Source organism: Lolium rigidum, chromosome 5 (genome assembly GCF_022539505.1).
Source record: "Lolium rigidum isolate FL_2022 chromosome 5, APGP_CSIRO_Lrig_0.1, whole genome shotgun sequence".
Taxonomy (NCBI): Eukaryota; Viridiplantae; Streptophyta; class Magnoliopsida; order Poales; family Poaceae; genus Lolium; species Lolium rigidum.
In genome coordinates, this window is record NC_061512.1 from 197,127,226 (window position 1) to 197,152,663 (window position 25,438).

The window sequence follows — 25,438 nt, forward strand, 5'->3', positions numbered from 1 at the left end:
GTAACGCCTGCAAAAAGAAATACTCTAGCAGGTTTAGTGTTCTGAAGCTCTAGATGGTTCGATTTTCTTGCTGCTGTTGGGTTCCACTACTGTTATACTCTATAAGCTGAGCATAATCATACAGATGTGCACTAGCAGGTGGTACTAGTTATCTTTCGATATTTGCTGAAACTGGTAGTCCCAGTATGTGATTGAATGATATGGTGGCTTCTTAAAAGTCCCTTAATAAAAACTGTGTTCGTCTTAAAAACACACCGGCAGGTTCAGTGTTCTAAAGCCTTCGTGATTGAAACTCGTTTTAATCAAGCTGTTGGTCTTCCTGCCCTGTTTTTGGCACTGATCTGATACTGTTCCAACTTGTTTCAGAGATGGGGAACACTTCATCTGCGACAACCGCTGCCCCAGTTTCAGTAGAAAAAACTGTACAAGCTACAGCGCCTGACACGAAGCCGAAGAAGAAGATCTGCTGTGCCTGCCCAGACACGAAGAAGCTGAGAGACGAGTGCATCGTGGAGCATGGCGAGGACGCGTGCGGGAAGTGGATCGAAGCCCATCGCCAATGCTTGAGAGCTGAAGGGTTCAACGTCTGATGCTGGCGTATGTTGGATACTAGCTGCTTCTGTTAGAGTGCCACAAACTCACCATTTCATCACTGGGCATTCCAGTTTGATAAGGGGCATGTTTTGCCCCCTAGGCGCTGAGCACCACATATATGGAATTTTGTTATAATGGTACCGCGTTGAACTTTCTCCAAACGGTGTATTGTTTGGGGACATTGTTCCTTCTGGACTAGTGGTTGGGTTGGATATATTCGGTCAATTGTTAGAACGACTGCTTGAAGATACTATCACACCCCACCATTTGCAATTTTGTTGCCGGCGACATTCGCCCAGCGAGCACCTGCCAGTGGTGGTGGCATCTGTGCTCGTATCGTGTGGAGTGTAGACACCGCTGATTCTGCACGCTATGAGCTATTATATCTGGCGCCTGGATTGCGTTGTATGTAAGCGGATCACTCTCTTTTGGTGAGATTCTGTAATCTGCGGTGTTCTTTTCTCGCCCCCCATCCCAGTTGATCTGATCTGCCCGTAGTGGATCACCTCGTGGTTCTTTTACGTTGATGGTCTGACCCTGACGCACGCACCGGCATCGAGCTCATCTAAATCACACATGCTGATGCTAGAAGATTTTTACATGCGAGGCAGACCATTGGGTATCCAACGCCTAGACGCGAACCAATGCGTTTGTTGGTCCGTGCTGTTTCGTGTGCACGAGTATAAGAGCATCTCTAGTAGAGACTGAAAAAACCGAAAAAAGCGAGTTCAGTTCACCGAAAACGCGAGTTCTGGCGAAATTGGCAGTGACGCGGAATGGAACCCGTAAAATGGAACCGAAAAGAGGAATTTGAATTGGCGCGGGTAATTTTAATCGATGATCATAATTTAGATGAAATAGATGCTCCGATTAAGCATCGATACTTACATAGCGCGGGGAATTGAGCAACCTAACATAGCTCCGGCAACCTAACCTAGCTAAAATGAGCAAAATGCGGCCTTCAACGAGCTATGGTGCGCGCGGTGGTGCCGGTGCTGGCGGAGATCGTCGGCGCCGTGAAGTCTTCACGCGTCCTCCTTGTCAAGCTCGACTATTTCGAGCTTGACCTTGCGGACGCGGGCCTCCCGGCAGGCCGCCTCGTACTCCCGTACATGGCGGACGGCGTCGGCCTCCTCCCGGCGGAAGCGCGCCCTCGCCTCCGCCTCGCTGATGGCGAAGGTCTGCGCCATCACTGCCTCCTCCTTGTCGCTGCCGTGGACGTAGTCCCCGGCGGAGAATGTTGGCGATCGAGCGGGGACGAGGTCGTCCTCCTCGCTGGTCGCCGCCACGGGCAGCCGCGGTGCGCGGCTCGACTGCCCGGACGAGGAGCCCTCGGCCTGGTTGCCGTAGCGGGCGAGCTTCCCTGGGGGCGTGAGCCCCCAGTTGGTCCACCGGCGTGCGCTCCTCTTGCGCGCCCCCTCGCTCCGCTTCCACTTCCGTCGCTCCGCCTTGGTGCGGAAGACGGGCGGACGCGGCGGCGAATCGCCGCCCCCCAATCCGGCGGCACGGCCCCCCGAACCTCCACGGGAGGCCATCGCGCGGCGGCGGGCGGAGGATAGGTGTCTGGCTTTGGCGGGATTGCTCGTCGGAGCGCGCTACTGGCGGCGGCGGAGGGAGAGGAGACGGCGGAGGGGAGTAGGGTTGCGAACCGAACTCCCCTCCACGATCCCTTTTAATAGGGGCCGTGCGGGGAAATGTTCGGGCCCCTGAACTCCGTATTCGAGCCGGCCCATGCTTTCGGTGACTGGTCGGCGCGCGTTTCGGCCCGAACCCGTAAATCCGCCGAAAAAGTTCGGTTCCGGCGGGATTTACGGGCTCTGTTAGAGTTGCTCTAACATTTTTCCTGAAGATTAAGATCAAGTGTGAAGCAAGGATGCGAAAAGATTGCGTGTTACATATCTAGTACTTCCTCTGTCCCATGATGGTTGTCTGAAATTTGTTAAAATTTAAATGTATCTAGACAATCAGAGACAACTTTTTCTTGAAACAGAGGCAGTACAAGAGAGTAAACGGTTTCTAACTGATAGGGTAGAGTCCAAGGCAGAGATAATTAGACTTGAGCAAACCTTGGAGAGTCATGCTCTCGCTAATATGGGATGATCGGAACATCAAACTAATTTATAGGTTCAAGTGGGTCCACATGATATACCCAGACCCGGTATCCTGGTGATTAAATAATACAAATTTCCTTTTGCCAAAAAAAAAGTGTGATGTGTGCACATATCTTCAGACAACATAACACATGGTTTGGTTCCATTTCGGCGATGCTTTAGGATAAACAAGGATGTGTTCATGTGTGTTGTGCATGGTGTGAGGGAATATGGTGACTACTTCCAAACTGAAGAAATATATCATCAGACTGATTAGGTTATCATCTTCATAGAAATGCACTGCTGCTACTTGGTGTCTTTCATATGGAGTTTGTTGGCACCTATTTTTGGCAGATAGCCGACTGAGCTAGGAGGACTTGCTGACGAGGAAGATCAAGATGGACGCGTTTGGCTTAGCCGAATTCAAAAGGAGCCAAGCACTTGAAATTATGCCAATATATATTGTAAACGGTAACAGACGGTTAAAATTAAGCACACAATCGACAATCATCCGTGTACAAGTTTTGTGTAGCAATGATGAAAATGTTCGTAGCAGAACATTCGAGAGAACCAAATGCAACAGACACAACTCGACTCCTAGAACTTGGTGTAACTAGAGGATTTTTTTGCGGATGCTTGTAAGCATGAGTTGCATGCAATGGGGACGAAAAAATGTTCATTTGTTTGGCAACGATTGTACGAAGTTAATTGGAGGGTGCACTATTAATTGTTTGACACTAGAGTGTTTCTTGAGATTAGTGGGGATAATACTCTAAAATATTTGGTGAACCCCTACCATCACCTAGTTTCCACAAAACCCCATCCTCAATCCATTAGGTAGGGGTAAAGTATTGGAATTGAGAAGCATACACTAATATTTAGAAAAAAAGTGCGGATAAATGAAAATTAAACTTACTCAATACTCTAATCTAGCACTAAAATATCACCACTACTATTAAAAGAGCAAGAGCGGCGGATCCAACCAATCCTGGACGTTTAAGCAATTTATCCGACGTCTCATAGTCGCTCCGTGTTTGATGGGCGGACAAGTCTAATCTCCCACGATTAGCGAACGAACCGTCGCCTCCTATCGCCGCAGCCCTCGCACGATACGCCGCCAACGACTCCCGCTGCCGCAGCACTCCCACGCTCCCGCGGCCCCGCTTGAAATCCGGCCATTAAAAGTTTGCACTCCCATCACGCGAGCGGTGCCCTTCATGGTGGCACGACCAAGCGCCGACGGCCGGACAAGTCGGCGATCTTCCAATACTCTCGATTTGGGCGCTGTATTTCGACGATTGTGCTGGCCCTCGCCTCTACTCCTCACGCGGATGTTCCTCTGTCGTCCAGATCGGTGAGCAACTGAGTTATCTTCTATCTGAAAATTGCAATAAGCAACTGCAATGGAACTTTCTTTCATCTGAAAATTGCACTACGCAACTGCCTTTGCAGATTTTATTTGCCTTTTTGTGATCTACTGTTATGCTGCAAATAGATCAGGTTCACTCATTGGATGATACTTCTTTCACTTCACCTCTGAAATGTATGCATTCTCATCGAGTTGTTTACTTGTGTTCTACAAGGCAAAGGTTAATCACAAACAATGTACTATGCCCCACTTCTCTTTTGGATCTGTCAATACTAATTCATATGGGGATGTTTTGCTCTATAGTTTATATTGCACTTACATATATTTACACGAAATTTATTTCACTTCAACAATGAATTTTAATGGAATTTTCCGTGTCAACCTTAAAATAAGTCATGTTAACTCATTTATGGCCTTGGTCGTTGCTCCTAACTATATACGAGCTTTTGGTTTATCTCTATTTCAAAATATTTATTGATAGTATTTTAGTTTGCTCTAACAAAATTGGTTCATTTTGATATGTATTGCCTACCAATGCGAATTTGTGCATTCGAGATCAGGTATAAAATCAGTTTACAGCGTTAACTTTGTTCAACTATATGATGTTAATATGTATTGGCTCACTGCATACCTTGCAGATGGAAGATCAACAAAAAAAAGGCAACTTTGAGGTTCCAATATAGGACAGCTGATGATGTTTCATTGTGTAAATCAAGAATGACCATTGTAGAACAACATATTGTCATTACAATTGTCTACTGATTGGAAGTGAGTTGTACATGGACTGAGGAGCAACAGAAAAAACAATTATCAGAGTTTGCAGTCTGTATATTAGCAGCAATAGTGGATGATCGTAAATCTTCGCCTGGTTGGTGATTTTTTTTAATCAGAGCTTTATGAAATCTTTAAACAAGCCAATTATAAATTGTTTAACCAGGGATTTGTAAAAAAATATATAGTAATAAGAGTATAAGTATCAGTGCTTGGTTGTAGTTTGGGAGTCAACTTCTGAAAAGTTGTATTATTTCTATCTGAGAGGTCAAATCATTGACATGCATATTGTTTTTCATATCATCTTTTTATGAATTGTATATCATAACTTGTGGTCTTTTCTGTATAGAACGCAAGAGGTCCAATCATCTTATGCTAGCAGGACGCGAGTATCGGGAAGGTGATGGACATGTTCAGAAGTTTATCGAAAATTTCAAGGTTGGTCCCTATTGTGCTGATACTTTCCATACTTTTATGCTTCCGGTACAAAGATTTTTTTAGGGTTAGGGTTAGGATGTATTCCTGTGTGTACAACTGCATAGAGAAAGAAACTTCTTTAAACAATATTAAGAAGTTGAGCGAAAAGTTGCACACGAAGAAAAAATTTAACTAGATATAATAAAGCACCTGACCATAAATTTCCATAAGTGAGAAAGTTCAAACAACACAAGTAAGGTCATAAACATTACACCTAAGTTTTGAAATTGCTTTCCACCACTTCATTTATATCTATCTTAAGAAGAAGAAAATTGGAATAGCAGTCTGCCAATTTTTAGTTTCTCTGTCGAGTATACATTTTCATATCCGCACGGAAAGTGTGTAATGCTATTTATCTTTTATTTGCTGCAAAAACACATTTGTCTTTCGTTTGCTGCAAGACTAAGCCTGCATTTGGATAAAGGAATTAACTAATGTAAGGTACATCTATTCATGTAATGTGGAGGATTGTGACTCAGCTCTTGTAGAAATTTGTCGCAAGTTATCACTGTAGCTTTGTGTTATGCTTGATCCTTCGTCATAATTGATTCTCGAAATGCTGACAGGCCTGCTCTACACTGTGGACGTATTCGGCACATGAGGTTGGGGTAATATTCCTAGAATCAAGTGATCCAGGCAGCAAGGTGCTCATTGATGCAACTCCAATATTAAAACTTCCTCTTTTCTTATTTCAATCCCTTCCCATTTTTTTCATGCATGGCGGCAGCGGAGCAGGCAACACCTCTGCAGCAGGCAAGGTGGCATTGAGCAGCGGAGCCGGCTGGGCAAGTTTTTGAGCCGTGGCCAGCAAATATTGGTGAGGTTTTTAAGATGCAAAAATTCAGCCTATGTCACTATTCAGATTTCCATATGCAGAATAATGTGCAACCCTCGCCCACTTGAGAGTACATATGCATTGGATAATTACTTAACAAAAATTATGAGCATCTAATTTGTGAGCCCCGGAATATTTCCCAGCATAATTTTAGAAATATCTATTGCTTTTCCTACCTGATTCAGTACCCATGTTATTTGAAGAAGTGACTAATAGCATCAAATTGGCTTTTTTATGGATACTGATACTATATTTAATTTTTTTTCATGGTCATGCTTTCTTTATTTCTTTATTTATCTTGGCTTACCTTGTTTTATGTAAATACTTAAGCTTATAAATATTAGGTACTTAATGATGTATCTTTTCCATTTTATTTTTTATCTTTGCAGTCTTGAATATGCTGGTAAGAATTCAGTTGTATCCATCCTTAGATTTGTGAGGTCTTCTTTGGGGCTTTATACACTTAAATAGGAACCACGGAAATTTATCCTTTGTGGGTATAAGCTATGAGATACATTTTTGGTGCATTTTTTGTGAGAACTGAAGCTATTTAATGTCCAAACTACAGAGCTACTTACAGTAGAAGGTATCCAAATGTTTATTTTTGGTTGGCTTTATGTTCTGAAGTTAAGTCATTGTAGTAGACACTGAAACAAATTGATAAAAGGAAGGGTTTGTGATTCTTTGAAATCACATCACTACAAGCAGTAGCGTAAGTCTTGGCTACAGCATGCACGAAGCTTATACTGACAAGTGAGATGTTCATCATCAGTTGTAAACGGATCAGGAAACGGAAAGGAAGATCAGTAGGGCAAGAAGATGTCTCGGTAGGGAAAACATAAACATTCATGATTTTAAAATTTAAAATATTTTCAACTATGTATAATATACATTTTTGTGTTTTTCGGATTTTTAAATATTTAAGGGTACATCTTCTCGTGCATACTTGCAATAATGTTCTACTGAATCTAATGGAGGTTTTGTGCAGGTGGATGTTAGTGTAAGCTCCTCTTCGTAGTATTGTCGTTCATGTTGTGGAGGGGAATATCACCAAGGATGCAGGAGAAAACTGAGAAATGCTTGGGTTGTTGAAATGATTTTATATACAAATTAATCTTTTTGTTCCAAAATTCGCATTGTAATGTCAATATTTAGTTTTTTTTCTTATATATATTTTACCTCTATCTATGTTTGTTAAAGAATCATACTTATTATGAGACAGAAATTCAACATTGTTTTGGCACAACATTGTTTTGACCTAACAGAGCGATTAGATGGAGGAATAATACCGAGTATTGTATTTTAATTTCATTAAAATTGACCGTTTACTTTTTGAGGTGGTTGAATGAAGTTTTTCTAAAACCAAGGCGGCATTTGATAGCCCCGTATTTTTGAAGTTTTTTTTGAACACTTTGCTGCCAGATGCACTTTATGTGTTACCATGATATGCGATCACATAGTTTTTTAAAAGGATATGTGGTCACAAAAAAAGTACTATGGGAGAGGGACTCGCATAGTAATCTTGTTGGTGATGGTTCATGTGAAGTGACAATGATGTCGGTGCCTAACCGAGAAATTTGTCGAGCGGCAATTGGTGCTGATATCTATGTCCTGTTTGCGTGGATTAGAGGAACATGAGAGATTGTATTACACATTCTGGTCTAAACATCGATCGGGAAGAGATGTAGAATGTGGCACATTTGAGAAAAATATTACACAAATTGTTGTGGAGCATGTATAAACGTGCGTTGCATGTGCACGCTTACTAGTTTAGAATAAGTGGACATATAGATTGTCGAACGGGTCGGAAGTCCGAGCCCGACTGAAAAACCGGCTCACGGGTTCCCAACGCGACGCCGCCACCCTCCATAAATCCACCGGACCCCGAGGAAAAAGGGAGGATTTTTCATTTGGTTCCGCTTCCGCTTCGTTCTCACGCAGCCTTCGACTCTCTCTCCCCTTGACCCGCTCCCTCCCGGAGTCCCGGCCGCGCCGCCACAGGCGAGCAGGACAGAAGAGCGAGAAGATGCAGATCTTCGTCAAGACGATGGCGGGGCAGACCAGCACCCTCCAGGTGGAGAACAGCTACACCATCGAACACGTGAAGGGCAGAATTCAGGTAGGGCTGGTTCTTGGTGAGTTGGTTTTGTGGGTGTTCCCTTAGATCGTTGCCGCCCTTACACGTACAGCGGGACATTATTGATCCATCCCCGCTGCTACTTTTTCCTAATTTAGTTGGTTCCTGTTTATGCTAGTAATTCTTGTTGTGATTATTTCGATGGGGTTGCGTTGTTGGGGTAGGCCGTCAGACTTATGCTCTGGTTTATGTCAGGAAAACATCTGGTCAAGTTTGGAATGCTCCAGGGGCGGGGAGCATACTATTTTTTCGTTAGCATAGCTGGAATAATTGTTCATGTGTAAATTCGTCAACATTAATTTAGTACTTTGGCCTGCACGTAAAATTGGATCCAAGGGTTCACCTTTCTCGTTTTTTTAAAGCACAGATAAAAAGACCAGGATATTTCCTCTGAAGAATTAGACACCTGTAGAGGAGTTTTATACAGTAGTGTCAATGCCCACTCCTTTCTTGTACTCACAATGGTCATCTGATTCCTTTCAATACGAAAAGGAAAATAGTCCATGCCTTATTGTCACCTGGATTTCTCACTTAATCTTCTGAAATCAAGATACTTTTACCAATGTCTTCTTTATTGTAGTACTAAGTAGATAGAGAAGAATATATTCAAGACTACTCTTTATTTGGTTCCCCAAGAAAATGCCTGTCTTTATGCATTTCATATACTGTTTGATAATCATAGGCCCATTCCGCCTTCCAAAGATCGATAGCCCATCATATCCATTTTTACCATTGGGGTCAGAATACCATCTATAATCCTCTGTAGCTAACTTGTCTGTTCCTCAATTAGCATTGACAACATAGCTGTTGCACCAGTTAGTAACAGGCCAGCAGCTACTTCAAGCAATGGAAACTGAATTAATAAGCTATTTGTTCAACTGTCACAGGACGAGGAAGGGATTCCTCCAGATCAACAATGTTTGCTATTTTCTGGCAAACGCTTGGAAGATGGACGCACACTTGCTCACTATAACGTTCGAAAGGAGTCCACTCTTCACATGCTCCTCAGGCTCAGGGGTGGTACTATGATCAAGGTTAAGACTCTCACTGGAAAGGAGATCGAGATTGACATTGAACCTACCGACACAATCGATAGGATCAAGGAGCGTGTTGAGGAGAAAGAAGGCATTCCTCCCGTGCAGCAAAGGTATGCAAAGCCTGAGTCTACTCTCTCCCTTTGATCCTTCTGGATACATTCTGTGCTCTGCTCGAATAAACTCTTGTCCCTATCTTTGCATCCAGTGATACTCTAGCATTTGGATCGCCCTGACTAACAATGTGATTAATTTTTGCGCGCAGGCTGATTTATGCTGGTAAGCAGCTTGCAGATGACAAGACTGCCAAGGACTACAACATCGAAGGTGGCTCTGTCCTCCATCTTGTCCTTGCTCTGAGGGGTGGTTACTAGTAAAGCTAGCTAGTGGCACTACTTGCTTCAATCTGCTCTAATGGTTGAGAGAAGTGACTATTGGTGGTATGGAACTTGCAAAGAGATAATAACAAACTAGCTTTTCCTAGTGGGAGGGGCTGTCTTCCATGCTATTATCTTGTATGACTCGACAAAATCACTCCCGAGTTTATATGCCTCTGCTGTGTGAGAAAATCCATTATCATCTTAATTTGTTGGGTGGTGTTTGCAGAATTGCAGTTCTTCTTTCCTGAATTTAAGATTGGAATGTCAGTTTGTTGCCTTTTAGGTCTGGATGCTGATAGATTGTTACGAAATTGCCAATTTATAAGATCTAATTTTCAAGGGAGTTAAGAAGTAAAATAAAACTGCATTTCAAGAGAGTTAAAACGTGCAGAACCATTTTCTGTCTTACTGTCTGGCAGACTGTTGGATGATTGTTTACACAAATCACATTTATCATTTCACACTTACACAGAAACATTTCCAAGAACACTGGCTGACCTTTTCTATAGTTAAGGACTTAAGGTTACACTATGTTCTATGACTAGTTGCAGCCATATATTTTTTAAATCCTTATAGGTAGTTTTGCTGACTGTACAAGTTAGTTCATTTACATAGATTGGCTATAACTAACATTCACATCAAGCAATTGTAGCTTGAGGCACCAACAGCTACTAATAACTGAACCATGATCTTGATGTTACTTTCCTGACTACTAACAGAATGAACACAGTAAGGATGATTATATTATGCAGACGTCATTTGACTTCCTAGAACATTATACAAATTTGGCCAAGGTTAGAGGCGAGGGATCATGAGAGGCTGGCACATTGGCCTTTGCCTCACTAACCGTTGGTCAGCAACTGAAGATCAAGCAATTTGACCAAGGTAAGATATTGGAGGAAAACAAACTAGGCCATAAGACAACTTTATTGAGTAAATTTCTCAAAACCGCACCTTCATCAAAACCACAAAAACCCCACACTTGAGGAATATAGTGCACTCCTAGTAGTGGGGTTTTTTGATGCATTTTGAACAAAGGGTGTCTGTTAAACTTACTCAAGTTTATATCTGCCTCAGTTTGATTTCCTCCAATTCTCACGTTGGGTGACTGCACTGGGTCTATGGCTATGTATTCCAGTACTTAATTTCTCATGTTTCCAGATGGACCGGTCAATGTGAGATATTAGAGGAAACTGAACCATCATTCTGTCTTTCCAATGGATGATTCAGTTCCCTCTAATCCTCGCTTCGAGCGGCGCATGCATATTCCTAGCTAGCACAATCTCTAGGCTCAGACGCCAGGTAATCAGCCGAAGGTGAGATATTGGAGGAAAACAAGCTGATTAGCGACAAACGATTGTTCATCTTTCATAACCAGTTTGTTTCCCTTCAACTCTCACTTTCGGTGCCTGGCAAGCACAACGAAACTGACTACAAGGGCACAATCTACCCCAGATGCTACCCTGCATTGGAGATGTGAAGCTGTTGCTCTACAGCTCCAGTCAAATTTATAGCCGTCTTGGGGGAGCATTCTGTTACACCTGCATACCCCCTTGTGCCTGAATTCTGTTAAAAAGCCTGCAGGACTTTGTACCTTGTAGTACTATGTACTACTGCAACTGCACAACAGTTTTTCCATGTTCCATGCGAGTTGCATGTCTACGGATTTAAACTGTCAAGTTTGTTGGTTCAGTATAATCATACGAAACACCCAAGAACATTGTGATTTGAGATACCAAAATCATTGATACAGACATGAGTAAACTGAAATATACTCCTGCCAATCCAATTTTCTTTCAAAGCCCATAGTGTTTTACTGTCTGGCAGTAATCTGTTTGACAGTAGGATGGGAGTTTACACAAATCACATGGACCATTTCACCCTACTTGTTCGTCAGAAACATTTCCAAGAACACTAGCTGGCCTTTTATCTAGTTATAAGGTTACACTATTGCAGGCTACAACTTGGATAACCATACAGAAAGCAGCTGATTGAACTGCTCCCCCATACTTTCTCCATTGACAGAGCAAGGGGCAAACAAAAATGATGAGCATCAGCTGATAAACGTCTCTTTTCTGTACAACCTAACGCAAAGCTAAACTAAAACGAGAGGAGAAGAAACAGGAAGAGCGCCCCTATGAAACAGAATATCTTCTGTTTCTAAGAGGGGGGAGAGGGGAGGGCTTCACTTCCGTGGGCTTCGCCGTCATCGGCGGGCTCTGCGAGCTACCAGACGTCTCCGAACCTTTGCCGTTCTCTCCATGCCCCTTGCTGCTCCATAGCTTGTCAAATATCCTCCTAGACCGTGACTGCAGCAAGAGGCCTCCCAGCTGATCCTTGAAGCTGCTTCTGCCCACAAGTTGATCCTTGAAGCTGTTTCTGCCTACAAGTTGATCCTTGAAGCTGTTTCTGCCTCCCCTGAGCTCGATGTTCCGCTGTTCACGCTCTCCACTTGCGCTTAGGCTCGTGACTTGCTTACTTAGCTTGTTAGGGTGCCTGGGTATCCGCCTTTCGAATTGCTCACTTTGTTCCTGTACAAGCTTTGGGCAAGCATGATCTCCGCTGTCAGTTAGAGCTAGCGCGCTGCTTGAACCTGCTTTCAGCTGCTGGAAGAAGAGGACCTGCACCACCACCCGCAGAGGCAGGCGGTCGTTTTGCGTGGCGTGCACACATGCATCTGTGGTAAGCTTCTTGACATCTACCAGGCTGCAAATCTTCTTTTTGTCAGCTTTGTTTATGTTTGGGTGTTCCTGGTTAGAAAGAAGGAAATGGTCAGGTGCAGTTATGGTCTTCTCAAAAGAGGGGTAGAATACAGGTGATTTATCAAGTCTGCTTCCATACTTAACTACAGACTAGTATAACTATGTTACTTGTACTTGACCAAAGACTAGTATAACTATGTTTACGACTTGCAAGTTTACTGTATCAACTATTCATTCATAGCAAAATAGGAAGTACCAGCCACCATGCAATGAATACTGACAGGAAGCATTGAGCAAATTTAGGTACATCAAGTGCTTTGAACATACCTTGAGATAAGCATCAACCGCGAAGTACAAGCTGTCATGAACAGGTCTAGCTGCTTCTGGCACCGCTGTAGCTAGTTCTACAAAGGTAGAGAATTCAAGGTCTGGATCTGAAGCTACTTCAGATAGGTAGCCATCAACCAACTCTCCTAAAGCCAAAGTGGATTCTTGCTCAAAGTTGAGCTCAATCATTTTTTCATCAGATTTCTCGACAAAATCACCATTGTGCGACAATGCGGTTCTTGCAACGAATCTCTGGACAAGATTATGCACCAACCGAACATCATGCACGCCATCACTGGGTGAAGCAGCCGGCAACAAGAGATCCTTCACCGTAGCTTTGTGCAACTGGAAACTAATCCTTCTCATGAGCTCTTCCTTCACATGATCCAAAGACCCAACTAATATAGCAACTTTCAACAGTTTCAGAAGAAATCTGCAAGAGCAACCTGAGCTCTTATCTGACGGCAGCAACCATATTATGGTCTCGACCAAGCATTGGTTCCTTCTCATGTAATCATCAGCAACCAGAGCATCATAAGAGTCCGGCAACCACCTAACTGCATAGGCTTTAAGGGCTTCTCCTATCAAGTCAGGTGACATTCGCCCCTTGGATTTGATAGCAGCCATAACTCTCTTGTAGAGATCAACATCCAATTCACACAAGTCCTCAACCCACCAGTCTTTGGGAGCTACCGATGTTTTTCCTGCCGACTCAATTATCTCAGTGCAGGGTACTCCTTTCTTGTTATAACTGTATGACCAGGATACATTGGCAGGATCCACAGATGTCTTCGAGGCAATGGCATCGATACATCTACCAACAACCTTTAGCTCTTCAGACAAAGGTAGTAGTTCCTTTGTGCTCTGGAGTACAATGATCGAATCTTTCCAACTACGGAGGATGCTGGAGTTTATGAAGACCTCAATTTTGAATATCAAGTTCCCTTTGTCCATATCTTCAGTCATTCCAAGGTACTCTGCTGCACATCTTGCTGCGACAACATTGTGGGGACTGAGGGTGACAACCATCCCATAGCAGAATTTTGCACATATTTCAAACCCTTTTGCTCCCCCGGGCAAGTCATCTATGTGGATCTCATCTGTCCCCTCCTCAGTTGCCTTGACCACTAGCTTCTGAAGCTTTCTGCTCTTGGAAAGAAGGGGAAACTGCAATGACAATAAACACAACCATAAATTTTCAGTCATGTTTGATAATCGGATACGACTCTGCACATGAGTTATCAGCACCTAGAATACAAAACACTTATAGATACAGCCAGTGAAGTTTTCTTAAGATGATGCAGCACTAATGATTATTACACTGAGTGACAAAATGCCAAACACTTTCTGAAAATGATAAGGTGTGTATCCAATGCTGTCCAGATATTCTTTCCTTCAGCAGTTATTTCAGTTAAATTATTTTCACTGAAGTCTGAAATAATCCTACAATTTCAGCAAAACTTAAATAGCTAATTGACACCTTGGTAAACTATTAATTGCTAGCACAACATATAGATATTATTAAGTACATAAGTGTTCCCTTCAGATAGGTACTTGATTCAACATATTTTCAGAACATGGTCCACATACTTTAGGATATAAACAGTCCTTGCAAAGAAATACATGTCACAGAATAAGGTGTTATTTGGCTGAAGAATGGTAGCATAACTACAATTGCCATGGGATTACCACTTTACCAAGGATATCAATGGATGATTCTTCGATTGTTTCTGAAAATGCCAAACACGATTTTGGTTCGATTTCAAAATCGTTTGCATTCCCATTATGTTTGGTTGAGGAAGTCCATCGTAACATCAAAAGGGGATTGTAAGGTGGTGTGATGCTTGCAAATGCATTGCATGAAACATTATAAGCATCGGAGTGAGAATGTTTAATGTATGAAACAGTATCCGGTAGATTGGAAAGAGACAGCTCAACAACAATCAGCGTGAAGCATAAATGGTGATAATGTTCCTACTGTTGATGGTTTGGCAAAGAAACCCCAACAGTTGAACATTCCATATCTGAAGAACAACATACAGTGTAATGGATATCTGACAAGTGCCTACTTCTACTACCAGTAATCATTATCTCTAGAGCAAATACAATCTTCAGAGTTAACTTCAGTAAAATTACAGGAAATACAAGGAAACTGACCTTGTGTAAGCAGAATCTGACTTCACCAACATGCACAATGACATCTGTTGCAAGGTCCGAGACCACAGATCTGCACGTATCAACAAACTGTAAGCATATCATATGGCGAAACACATATTCTTTGGTAGTGATGTTAAAAACTAAAATAACATTTTTTGTGATAAAAAAATAATAGGAGCATTTTTTACAAAGACATTCCTACCGCTACTGGTGGTTCTTCCACCTGCCTAACACTCCAATAAGGGTTTCATTGGTGAAATTAGGCATACCAATTTTGCTACACATATCAATAGTGGAGAACCTCAGAAGGATGACAAAATTATTAAGGATCTGAAAGCCAACTGAGACAACTATAGCACAGTCAACTACATGTCCGACCAATGTATCATCACCCATAAACCATGAGCAGTCGCTCTCTCCAAACACATGACAACAGCATAGAACACATGAAGCTTATCTTAAGCTGTAAAGACCTCCACTATACATCTACACATCAATAATGTAGGAAAACATGCGGTGGCTGTTAAACAAACACTGTGCGGCGGTTCTCTTTCCAGTTATTCCAGTTCAGCAAAGGAAAGGAGCAGACCACTAGAGGCTAGAGTTGGTGAACAGGACACGTATGCATGTCGTCGGCTGGCCACAGATTAAACAAGGTCCAGAAATCTCTCGGGTTCACTGGAGCTTGACACCATCCCTTTCTCTCCTTTAAGGAGCATCTGTACCAAAGGATGACTCAAACTCAGACTGCTTCCATTTTTTCTTCATCTAGTTAAGTGGCTACAGAAGCAATCCATATGTTTATCAGTAGCACTTGGCACTCAAAAAATAAATACAGGATTGCTTGGAGAGTGTAGCAAGTTGGATTCTTTAACTGAAGGGAAAGTGACCTCTGCTCAATGATTAGAAAGATGGTGAGATGACAATCGTTTTCCTCCTTCCTTGACAATAACTTAACCTTGCCAACTTTAACCAAGTTGCCCAAAACGAACAGCGATACGTGGTGGTATCTACCATATAATAGTTGCGCCGCGAAGGACATTGCTCCTAACACTCAGATCTACTCTGCACTAGCCAAGGACCATGCTACAAAGAGGAGAGAAAACAAGTACATATCGAGATTTCGTAGACATTCTTTTTGGTAAGCAAATGATGTAGACTAATCTGGTTGAAACTTAACCAAGCCACGGCACTAACGGACACCAAGGCAACCAAAGATACAGGAACACTGATAAATTGTAGCTGCAGGACAAGAACCCATGGATGAACTACGTTACAGTTACAGTTATTTGATCAGGGGATTGCCCATCACTGTAAACTAAATCATATACCAGCTAGCACGTAGGATCACGACAAGGGGAAAGCGCCCAAACAACTAATCCCTAGAGAAACATGGAATGCCAGCTCAAGAGATTAGAGGAGAAAAACAAACTCTGCTATTATGTAAGTATGCCTCAATGGATCCGGTTCAGACAGCCGTTGAGAAGCACACATGCGGCGCGCATAAACAAAAGGATGCTCCAGGGGACAGAACAAAACGGAAACTGGTAGCGAGAAAAACAGCACAGCCTAGCACTGCACTTCCCGAGAACCATTAGTCAACTTCACAAGCAACTTGAAATGAAATACTACTCCGAAGTGAGTTATTTTTCTTTTTATTGGCAGTCGATCGAACAGCAGGGAGCTTAATCAAGATCCAAGCGCAATGTCAGGCCCTAAACGCCGAGGAGGCGGCAAGAAAACGAGGAGATTGGTGGTTACGATTCAGGAACCGCGACGGTCCAGACAAGAACATGGTGCAGGAAACATCAGTTCCCGCCCCCAAACGGCGGCCATTCTAGGTGTTGGCACCTCCAATCTCTCGTAGAAGAGGCTAGGCAACCGAACGCAGGAGTTTATCTTGGAAGAAATCTCTTCGAAAGCACGCAGACGAAAGAAAGAAAGATGGGGGTCTAATCGGGGGAGAAGCATCGTCGCGCCATTAGCTCACAGCGAATCGGAAGGGTGAGACAAGAACGCGCCTAGCAGTTAGAACGGGCCGGGAAAGCTAGCGTTGGCTGCATCTTTCAGCAACAGCAGAGGGAAAGAACGCAGGTCGAGCTGAAGATTGGAAGAAGAAGAAAGGAAGGGAGAAACGGTGGGCGGACGGAGGGCTCACCTGACGTCGGCGCCGGCGGAGTGGAAGGCGTCCGGCTTGGAGCCGAGCTTCATGAACTTCATCTTCCCCGTCCAAGAACTCTGTTGCTCGCTCAGGCTCGGTGCTTCCTCCTCCTTCTTCCCATGCACTACCACCCCGAGACGCAGCTAGCGGCGGGAAGGAAGCAGAGCACGGACGTCGAAAAGAAAACCACCGAGCAGCAGGGATACGCACTCAGGGAAGGACCAAGGCGCGGTTGGTGTGGGGGAGGGATTAAACGCAGCAGCAGCAGCGGCAATTAAAGAAGGCGATATGGAGGAGGCGCCAATGATGCCGTGGCGTGTGCATCATGGGCCATTATTAACTCCGACCTCTGCTCTGCGACTGCCAAAGCCGCCTTCTTGCTTGCTCGCAATGTCAATGTGCAGTGTGGGTACGACGAGCCTCTCTAGACTGTGGGTTAGCCTTTTCCTCTGCTGCCGCGTCGCCCTTTCTTCGCTTCAACGCACTAATAATAAAAAAATTATTACACCTCCCCCTGGCACCGCACCATACCACCGCACAGCCCTTTTGCCGCAGCGCATACAGTAAGCACACTTTTTGGTTAGAGAAAAAAGGTTTAATTTAAAATTTTATTATAGTTCTTAGCTAGCTGAGAACTAAGTTAACGCTCACTCAACTCTCACATAGTTTGATTGCATCGTGATTCGTGTATCTAAATCTACGAGCTGCAAATTGGATTGCAACCGAGATATTTTAGTTGCTAGTGGAGTTGCAGCCGAAAAAAATGTTTTAAACCGTCGTATTTGCTTTGTGATTTGTACTAATCATGGATTGTAACATAGTTTCCATCTGAGATTTGATGACATCATCTAACGTAGAACTAGGTTAATTCTCATTCAACTAAGAATTAGCCATAGCCATATATATTTTTATCAGCGGCGATGCTTGAGGGTGTTGTAACCCTTATGGGACGTCGCTGTGGTTACCTCCTCGCATTAGAGCTCTAAGTGAAAACCCTTGGTCGTCTTTGTCTCGACAGCGGCGGCATGTTGCGTCATCGCCCACTTGAGGGCGTCATCGTGGAGCTCTGGTACCTCTTTGTCTCGTTCCAATGTCACCGGTGGGCAAGTTCAGATCATGTCTTGGAGCACTTTCGGCGAGGCGTTCTCAGTGGCCTCCTATCTTACACATGTGACTATGTCTTCATGTCTCTTCGTCCTAATTCTCCACTGGCAGGGTTAGGACTCCACGACCTGGAGCGAGAGGGCATGCGGACCTCTCCGATGACACAGGGAGTCGTGGTGGCACCTCTAGTTTGTTGTCTCAAGTGCTTCTTGGGGTGTGGCTACTCCTATATTTTGTTTTTGGTTTATCTTTGTTCTGCTTTGTTAAAGAGTTATCTCATCTTGGATATTGTAACTCGTCATGGCTTAATCCACAAATTCCATGGGCGGGGAACAATCTTGAGAACCCCTATAGATGATGCAGCGGTGTTCGTGGACACCCTCAAAGAAAACATCCAAAATTTGGCAACCATTCTTGTGATCTTTGGGGATTTCATCGGCCAAAAAAATGTGTTGGCCTATCCGTTGCGGGCACCTCAATCGCGATGACATTCTTGAGGGCATTCCGGCAACGCGTGCGTCCTTCCCAATGAAGTTTCAACACCTTGGTGATAAATGCGTCGGGAATCCACCAACTTGGAACAAGAATTTTTTTCACCAAGGTCGGTCATGCTTCCCTTGTTAAATGGTCATCTCCTTGCCAGCACTCTAATATTTGATACCACTTGTTGTCCGACCGGGTACATTGAACTTTATCAAGAAGCTTGAGAGAGCTTTTCTTTGGCCAGCCAAAGAAAGAACAATCGGTGAAAATGTAAGGTGAATCTAGGTTACGACCTCTAAACCGGATAGCGGCTACTCTAGCAGAATCTGCGCTAACAGAAGCAAAGCCATGCGATGCGTTATACTCACGTAGGGTGATGTTGAGCTCCTACTGGGCGCGGGCTACGTCGGCTGCTCTGTGAAGAAGCGCATGGCGGTGCGCCTCCAGATCGGCTTGAGTCACCACCGCATCGGCATTGGGCGCGATGGGCGTTGACAGCATGTTCATGGCGGCTTGAAGAGGAGTTGCAGTCGGTGGCGCGTTGGAGGTGCCAGCGATGTTCTCTTCCCGCTCAAGCACAGGTTTTGCCTGGCGCGTGGACTTGGCGGGAGCGTTGTTGTCATCGGCTGCTCCTTTGCCGGCATCTGCTGCGCCGGCCATCATCACCTTGACGCTGCGAGCGGGGCGACCGGCGGGCTGCTACAGACCTTGGTGGATCCGGTGCCACCAGCACCACCGATGGGTACCGGGGCTCCGGCACAGTGCCGAGGTAGACATGGTGTGAGCCGAAGAGCATGACGTCGCCGTTCCTAGGGAACTTGGTGCCGTTGGCGAAGCTGCCGGCATTGTCGCTGACAAAGTCCAGCGAGCCGAGCCTCTGGATGAGACCAGAGACCACACGCTCGTGGGAGGCGGTGATGAACCCCGTCCGGATACGAACCCCAGTCGACACAGCTGCTAGCCCCACGGTGGGCGCCAACTGTCATCGTGGCGAATCGACAGATGCCATGGGATTACTTAAGTTGGGGCCGATGTGTACCGAGGGAACCGGAGGATGGAGACCGAACTCACTCAAACACACACGTGAACACGGGCGATATACCCAGGTTCAGGGCCCTCGTGAGGAGGTAAAGCCCCTACTCCTGCATGCTTCTACTATCTGATCTCAACAAAGAGCTACAATGGTGGTTTTTCCAGCACTTGGTGAAAGGATCGTATGCCGCACCTAGAGGGGGGGTGAATAGGTGCTAACCAATTTTTAGTTCTTTTTCAATTTAGGCTTGACACAAAGGTAAATTCTCTAGATATGCAACTAAGTGAATTTACCTATATGACAAGGTTAACAACTAAGCAAGATATAGCTACGCAATATATAGGAGATAGAATAGGATAGAGGTAACCGAGAGTGGAGGACGCGAAGATACGGAGATGATTCCCGTAGTTCCCTTCCTTTGCAAGAAGGTACGTCTACGTTTGGAGGAGTGTGGTTGCTACGAAAGCCAAGCCAACAGCCACGAAGGCTTCACTCAGATCTCCTGTGAGCAACGCCACGAAGGCCTAGCCCACTTCCACTAAGGGATTTCCTCGAGGCGGAAAACAGGCCTTTACAAGGTTCTTGGGGCACACATCCACAACCAAATTGGAGGCTCCCAAATTTGTAACAACACAACAATCAACAACAATACATCAACAACAAACAACTAGAGATTCCAAATAGGAACACTAGCAAAAGGGGGCCCTCAAGCATATGAGGGGGAAATGAGAATCGCTTCGGTGAGGATGTAGATCAGGGTCTTCTCCTTCGAATCTCCAAATATCAAGAGCTTTGGTTGGGTGGAGGAGGAGATCTTGCAAATCTTGTGTTCTTGAGGTGGCTCTAATGGAGGTGAGGCTTGGCAGAAATTTGTGCAATGATTGAGCAAGTTGGGAGGAAGAAGAAGGGGGGTATAAATACCCCCTCTCTAAATCCAGCCGTTGGGAACTTTCGAGGGCCGGATAATCCGGCCTAAGTTAGGGCCGGATAATCCGCCCCCCCCCCCAAAAAGTCCGGCCCTGGGAAAAATCCGGCCAAATGTCCGGCCAAAAGCCCGGCCCCATGCCAGGGGAGTACTGAGCCGCATCGCCTCGAGTCCTTAGCTAATTTTGGAGGGCCGGATATTTTGCAAATATCCGGCCCGGAATATCCGGCCTGGTGAAACTTTTTCTGCTTCCTTTTGTCTTGTTTTTCCACACAAGACACTCATATACATATATCTATATAATCTCTGCACCACTTCATCAAACATTAGTGTATCACATACATTGACATCAAACACACAAAACATATGAGAGATGTTCTTTCAATCTCCCCCTTTTTGGTGTTTGATGACAATATACGGATTTGCAAGAAAAACACTATAGAGAACAAACATGTTGGCGAAACATAGAGGCACTCCCCCTGCATGTGTGCATACAAGTAATTTGCATTTGAATACAAATGCACAACATATAGGTGCGAGGTGCCTCAACACAAGAGATATTCAACATGAGTTCAAAAAAGAGACAAATGCATCTATATATATATGAGACAAGGTGATAGAGATCATACCCATATGGAGATATATAATACCAGATATATAAGTACCACACCATATTATAAACCTTGGTCTCAACATATAGAATTCCTAAGACCTTAACATAAAGTCTCACATCCACATATAACACATAGTTTTAAACGAACAAACCAAGTCAAATGGTTCAAATAAATGACATAAAGAGGACACAAGCTATAAAAGAATGGTAACCGCATGTGCTTGTGCCCTACCCTAGCAAAGCAAATCCCGTAGAGACCTAATAGAACACTTCTCCCCCTTTGGCATCAAGACGCCAAAAAGGGGAAAAGCGCGATGCTACGCGCCCCATGTAGATCACTCGGAGGCATCCTCGGTGTCATACTCCTCATCACTGTCGGCAGCTGGAAGAGAGTCGCGAGCGATGTTGGCCCTATGAATACACTGCTCAAAATCAGCCCATGGAACCTGGGAAGAGTGCCATCCACTGTAGGCAGGGTGAACGAGAGGCTGAGGTGGAGGCCCTTGCTCACCACTAAGCTTGTGAAGAATGACCACCTGAGTATGCTGAATATCAGAGCGCTGACGGCTGGCCTCAAAGTTTTCCTTGTGAATCTCAATGTTCATGCACAGAACATTGCGCTGAAACCAACTAAGCTTCTTCACATTCCTCTGAATCACAGGGGTAGACATATGGCGACCGGGTGCATAACCACTAGAGCGGGCATCATCCATAAAGGAGCCAGAAGCAGGTGCAGCACGGCGAACAGGCTTCTTCCTGTAGGCTTTCTTGACAGTGTGACTCTCTGTAGGGAATCTACCCAAGTCTTCAGTAAGATTAGCAGTGTTGTTGATGAGAAGCTGAATATATGGGGCATAGGGCATAGTGGTCCGGGAGACCATGGCATCATGAATCTCATTGAAGATGAAGTCCATTATATCAAGAGTGAAATCCAATTCCTCGTCACCATCACGAGCACACTGAAAGCCGAGATGCAGAAGGTCCACAAGAGCTCCACGGATAGCATCATTGTTTCCACCACTTGGAGCAATGGTGGCTCGAAAGAAGCGGAGCAGCTGACTATAGATAGGGAGAAGCCCCTTGGTAGACCCAACAGTTCCAGACGCATCATAGAGATCAAAGAGTACATTCTTATCCGTGTTCTGGGGGCCATGAAGACGGTGACTACCTCCCTCAGGAACACCAAGAATCGAAGCAAAACGGCGCAAGGTAGCCTGACAATGTGTGGAGCCAGTCATCCACTACATAGTGTGTTCAGCATCCGTCTTGAAGGCAAGGGTAGCAAAGAATTTCTTGATCAACTCAGGACTGTAGTCACACTGTACCTTCATAAGATCCTGCAAACCCATCCTGCCAGTGACCCATATGGCATCCTCAAAGTGATTGTTTACAGCCAAAATATCCACATTAATTGCTTGCATAGGTCACACTTTCTTCATAGGCTCATATATATCCTTGAAGATGTACTCCTGCTCCGGGCACCAGAAGCGCTTGTCCTCAATATCATGATTCCTCTCAACGTCTTCATACCAGTTCTTCTGTCGGATAGCTGCATAAGATATACCATCCATGGTCTTGTAGCTATCCCTGGTTGACTTGCCTTTCCGCCTCAGAGTGGCGGACTTGCGAGGAGCAGACTGAGCAAATTCATCACTCGACCTTGAAGCTCTACCACGCCTCCGAGAACCACCTGTGAGAGACAGAGATGGATAGCAAAGAGAAGATAATGCTCATAAGTCATGCATTGATACAGTAATGTACTCTAGAAACATACTATGAGTCGATAAAAGTTTAGACATGATGGATTGAATCAAAACTGCAGCAGCAACATAGCTCCAGGCCGGATAATCCGGGGTCCCCGAGGGGCGGATAATCCGGCCGGGCCGGATAATCCGGCTGGCGCGGGGGGCGGATAATCCGGCCCTGCGAATCTGCAGAAATCTCAAGCAAAAACTTGTCTAGAACCAGATCAGCCTCATAACATGCAAATGGAGTATACTACACATGATTTGGAACAACTAGACACCATCTCCACCAAGAAAATAGCACATATAAATCACAACACCTAGGGTTAGGGATTGTGAGCCATACCCTCATCCATTGGAGGAGCCGCTTGGAGGAGATGAAAGCTAGGGAGGAGGAGCACCCGATCCACCCAAAAAATCCGAGGGGGGGCGGACGGGGCGGCTCCGGCGAGGAGGAGGAGGAGCTCCGGCGGCCTTGAGGGAGAGAGAGGGCGCGTGGGGGAGACTGGTTGTTGTTGCAACCGTACACCCCGTGGCCCCTCTCAAATCCCCTCGCAACCTACCCGGGCCGGATAATCCGGCCCTTACGTAAGGGCGGATAATCCGGCCGGGCCGGATTTTCCGGGTCGCCAATAGGCCGGATTATCCGGTTTTCTGGAAAATTCCAGAACACCAGAAATCCTGCCTATCTATTGTTGGTTATATGCATAAGCCCATATATGGTGCAATGAAGTATCACGTCACATATAAGATGCATATTGACCAATAAGATGGGGCAACCTAGATCAACCGACCGAAATTCCTCAAACTCCAAGTTTTTACCAAAACATGACATACGAGCAAGATGGAAATGGCTTATAGATGAGTGTAGGCTTGGGTTTAGAAAGCTCAAACTGTTAATGGTACATGATAACTCAAGTTTGCAAGATACGAGCAAATAAGGCCAAACTAGAGTGATTTCCCATAAGAACAAGGAGGTGTCAAATAAAAACATTTAAGATCCAAATAACCTCAACTCTTCACAAAGAAGAGTGTGGTGGCCTAGGCCACCATATATGAGTGTTATGGCTTGGCACCGCGAAGATATATCTTGGGCCCAAAACCACTACTCATCATTGAAGCTCACATATCAACATATGATATAAAGAGAATGATTTATTAATATTGGCATTATGGGGGGAGGGATAGCTCAATAGTTTAAACCGCACTCCCCCTATTTCCATGCCCACATCTAAACCAAATAAAGTTTTGAGACAAAGGTGTGTTTGCAAGATGGTCAAGCTATACTCCTTGAATCAATGATATTTAGCTCATTCCTCAAATAGCAAAACCTTGCTTCATCAAGAGACTTCGTGAATATATCGGCAAGTTGATCTTTGGTAGGAACATAGATAAGCTCAATATCACCACGGGTGACAAGGGATTAACTTATCAATGCCTACAGATTGTAGACTAGGGTTTTAGTCGGAAGTAGAGGGCAAGTAGATCTCGAAGGTTTCAGCCGAAAAGTACTCGACGATGTAAAAACTAGGGTTACGTGAAACAATGAATCGATGCTCTCTTTGTCCCTCGACTCCCCCTTATATAGGAGGCGGAGCCGAGGGATTCGTAATACACAGGTTACAGAGTCTGGGAGGGTTTCTAACCCATCCCGTGAAGTTACAAGTCTATATTTCCTAATACAACTCTCGCTTTCCTTAGTACTAACTTGGGCTTCCGAATCTTCATATTCATCGTGTCATGGGCCTTCAATAAACCCCGGGTACTACCTTCGGCAGGCCCATTTGGGGATGCCTATGTCAGTAGCCCCCAAGATTTTGCTTGAATCGAAGAATCAAGGAAAATCTCCAACTTTATAATCATTAAATAACTTTATCAAATTTATCACATATCTTTGGACACGCAATTCTATATTGTACAGGGATAATGGTAGTTGGGGCTAGTTCATTTGACGGATCAGGTACTAGTTAACTGCTCTAGTGGCAATCCGCAAAAACCTACTTCAAGATCACGTCCCTGGACATGATCTCGGGATACTGGTGTTAACTTCGACGAGTGCCGCTTAAGGTCTTACCATTCCGTCGAGTCCCAGTCATATTTTATCGGGTACCTAACGCGTCTGTTAGGATTTTTCTTCGTATCTGTTGATACGGAAAAAAGTAGCAAACCGACGTCAGAGACGGTGCCACGCCGCTCAGAACGGATCTGGGGTCTTACCTTCGCAGAGTTTTGCGGCATTCAGATTATTCGCGACATTTAGCGCTCTGAGAATATATTGTCGAGTGCTTTTTCGGCTGTTGGAATAGCACATTTTATTGAGTCAACGGATGACTTATCTTGCCTTCCCGATGGGAGTATATGCAGAGTTATTTATATAACTCGAAATATACTCACTTTTTTATAATTTCATCGGGCACGCGAACGAGCGTTCCCGATGGGAGTAGCCCCGAGGCTACGGCCAAGGACTAGTGCTTGGTTGTAGGCTCAACACTTTAACGCCT

At 44.6% G+C, this 25,438-nt stretch overlaps 2 protein-coding genes across 2 annotated transcripts; one reads left to right on the forward strand and one right to left on the reverse strand.

The window, feature by feature from the left end:
- The first annotated feature begins 8,123 nt into the window (after positions 1-8,123).
- Positions 8,124-9,915, forward strand: LOC124653370 (ubiquitin-NEDD8-like protein RUB1). The gene is made up of 3 exons (XM_047192436.1): positions 8,124-8,255; positions 9,161-9,420; positions 9,573-9,915. Exons 1-3 carry the CDS (start codon positions 8,163-8,165, stop codon positions 9,679-9,681), a joined length of 462 nt encoding a protein of 153 aa, XP_047048392.1. The 5' UTR covers positions 8,124-8,162; the 3' UTR covers positions 9,682-9,915.
- Positions 9,916-11,447: 1,532 nt separating this feature from the next.
- Positions 11,448-17,230, reverse strand: LOC124654554 (BTB/POZ domain-containing protein NPY1-like). Its single transcript, XM_047193555.1, has 4 exons — positions 17,032-17,230; positions 14,874-14,943; positions 12,717-13,883; positions 11,448-12,437 (listed from the first exon to the last, which is right to left on the reverse strand). Exons 1-4 carry the CDS (start codon positions 17,091-17,093, stop codon positions 11,823-11,825), a joined length of 1,914 nt encoding a protein of 637 aa, XP_047049511.1. The 5' UTR covers positions 17,094-17,230; the 3' UTR covers positions 11,448-11,822.
- Positions 17,231-25,438: the final 8,208 nt, after the last annotated feature.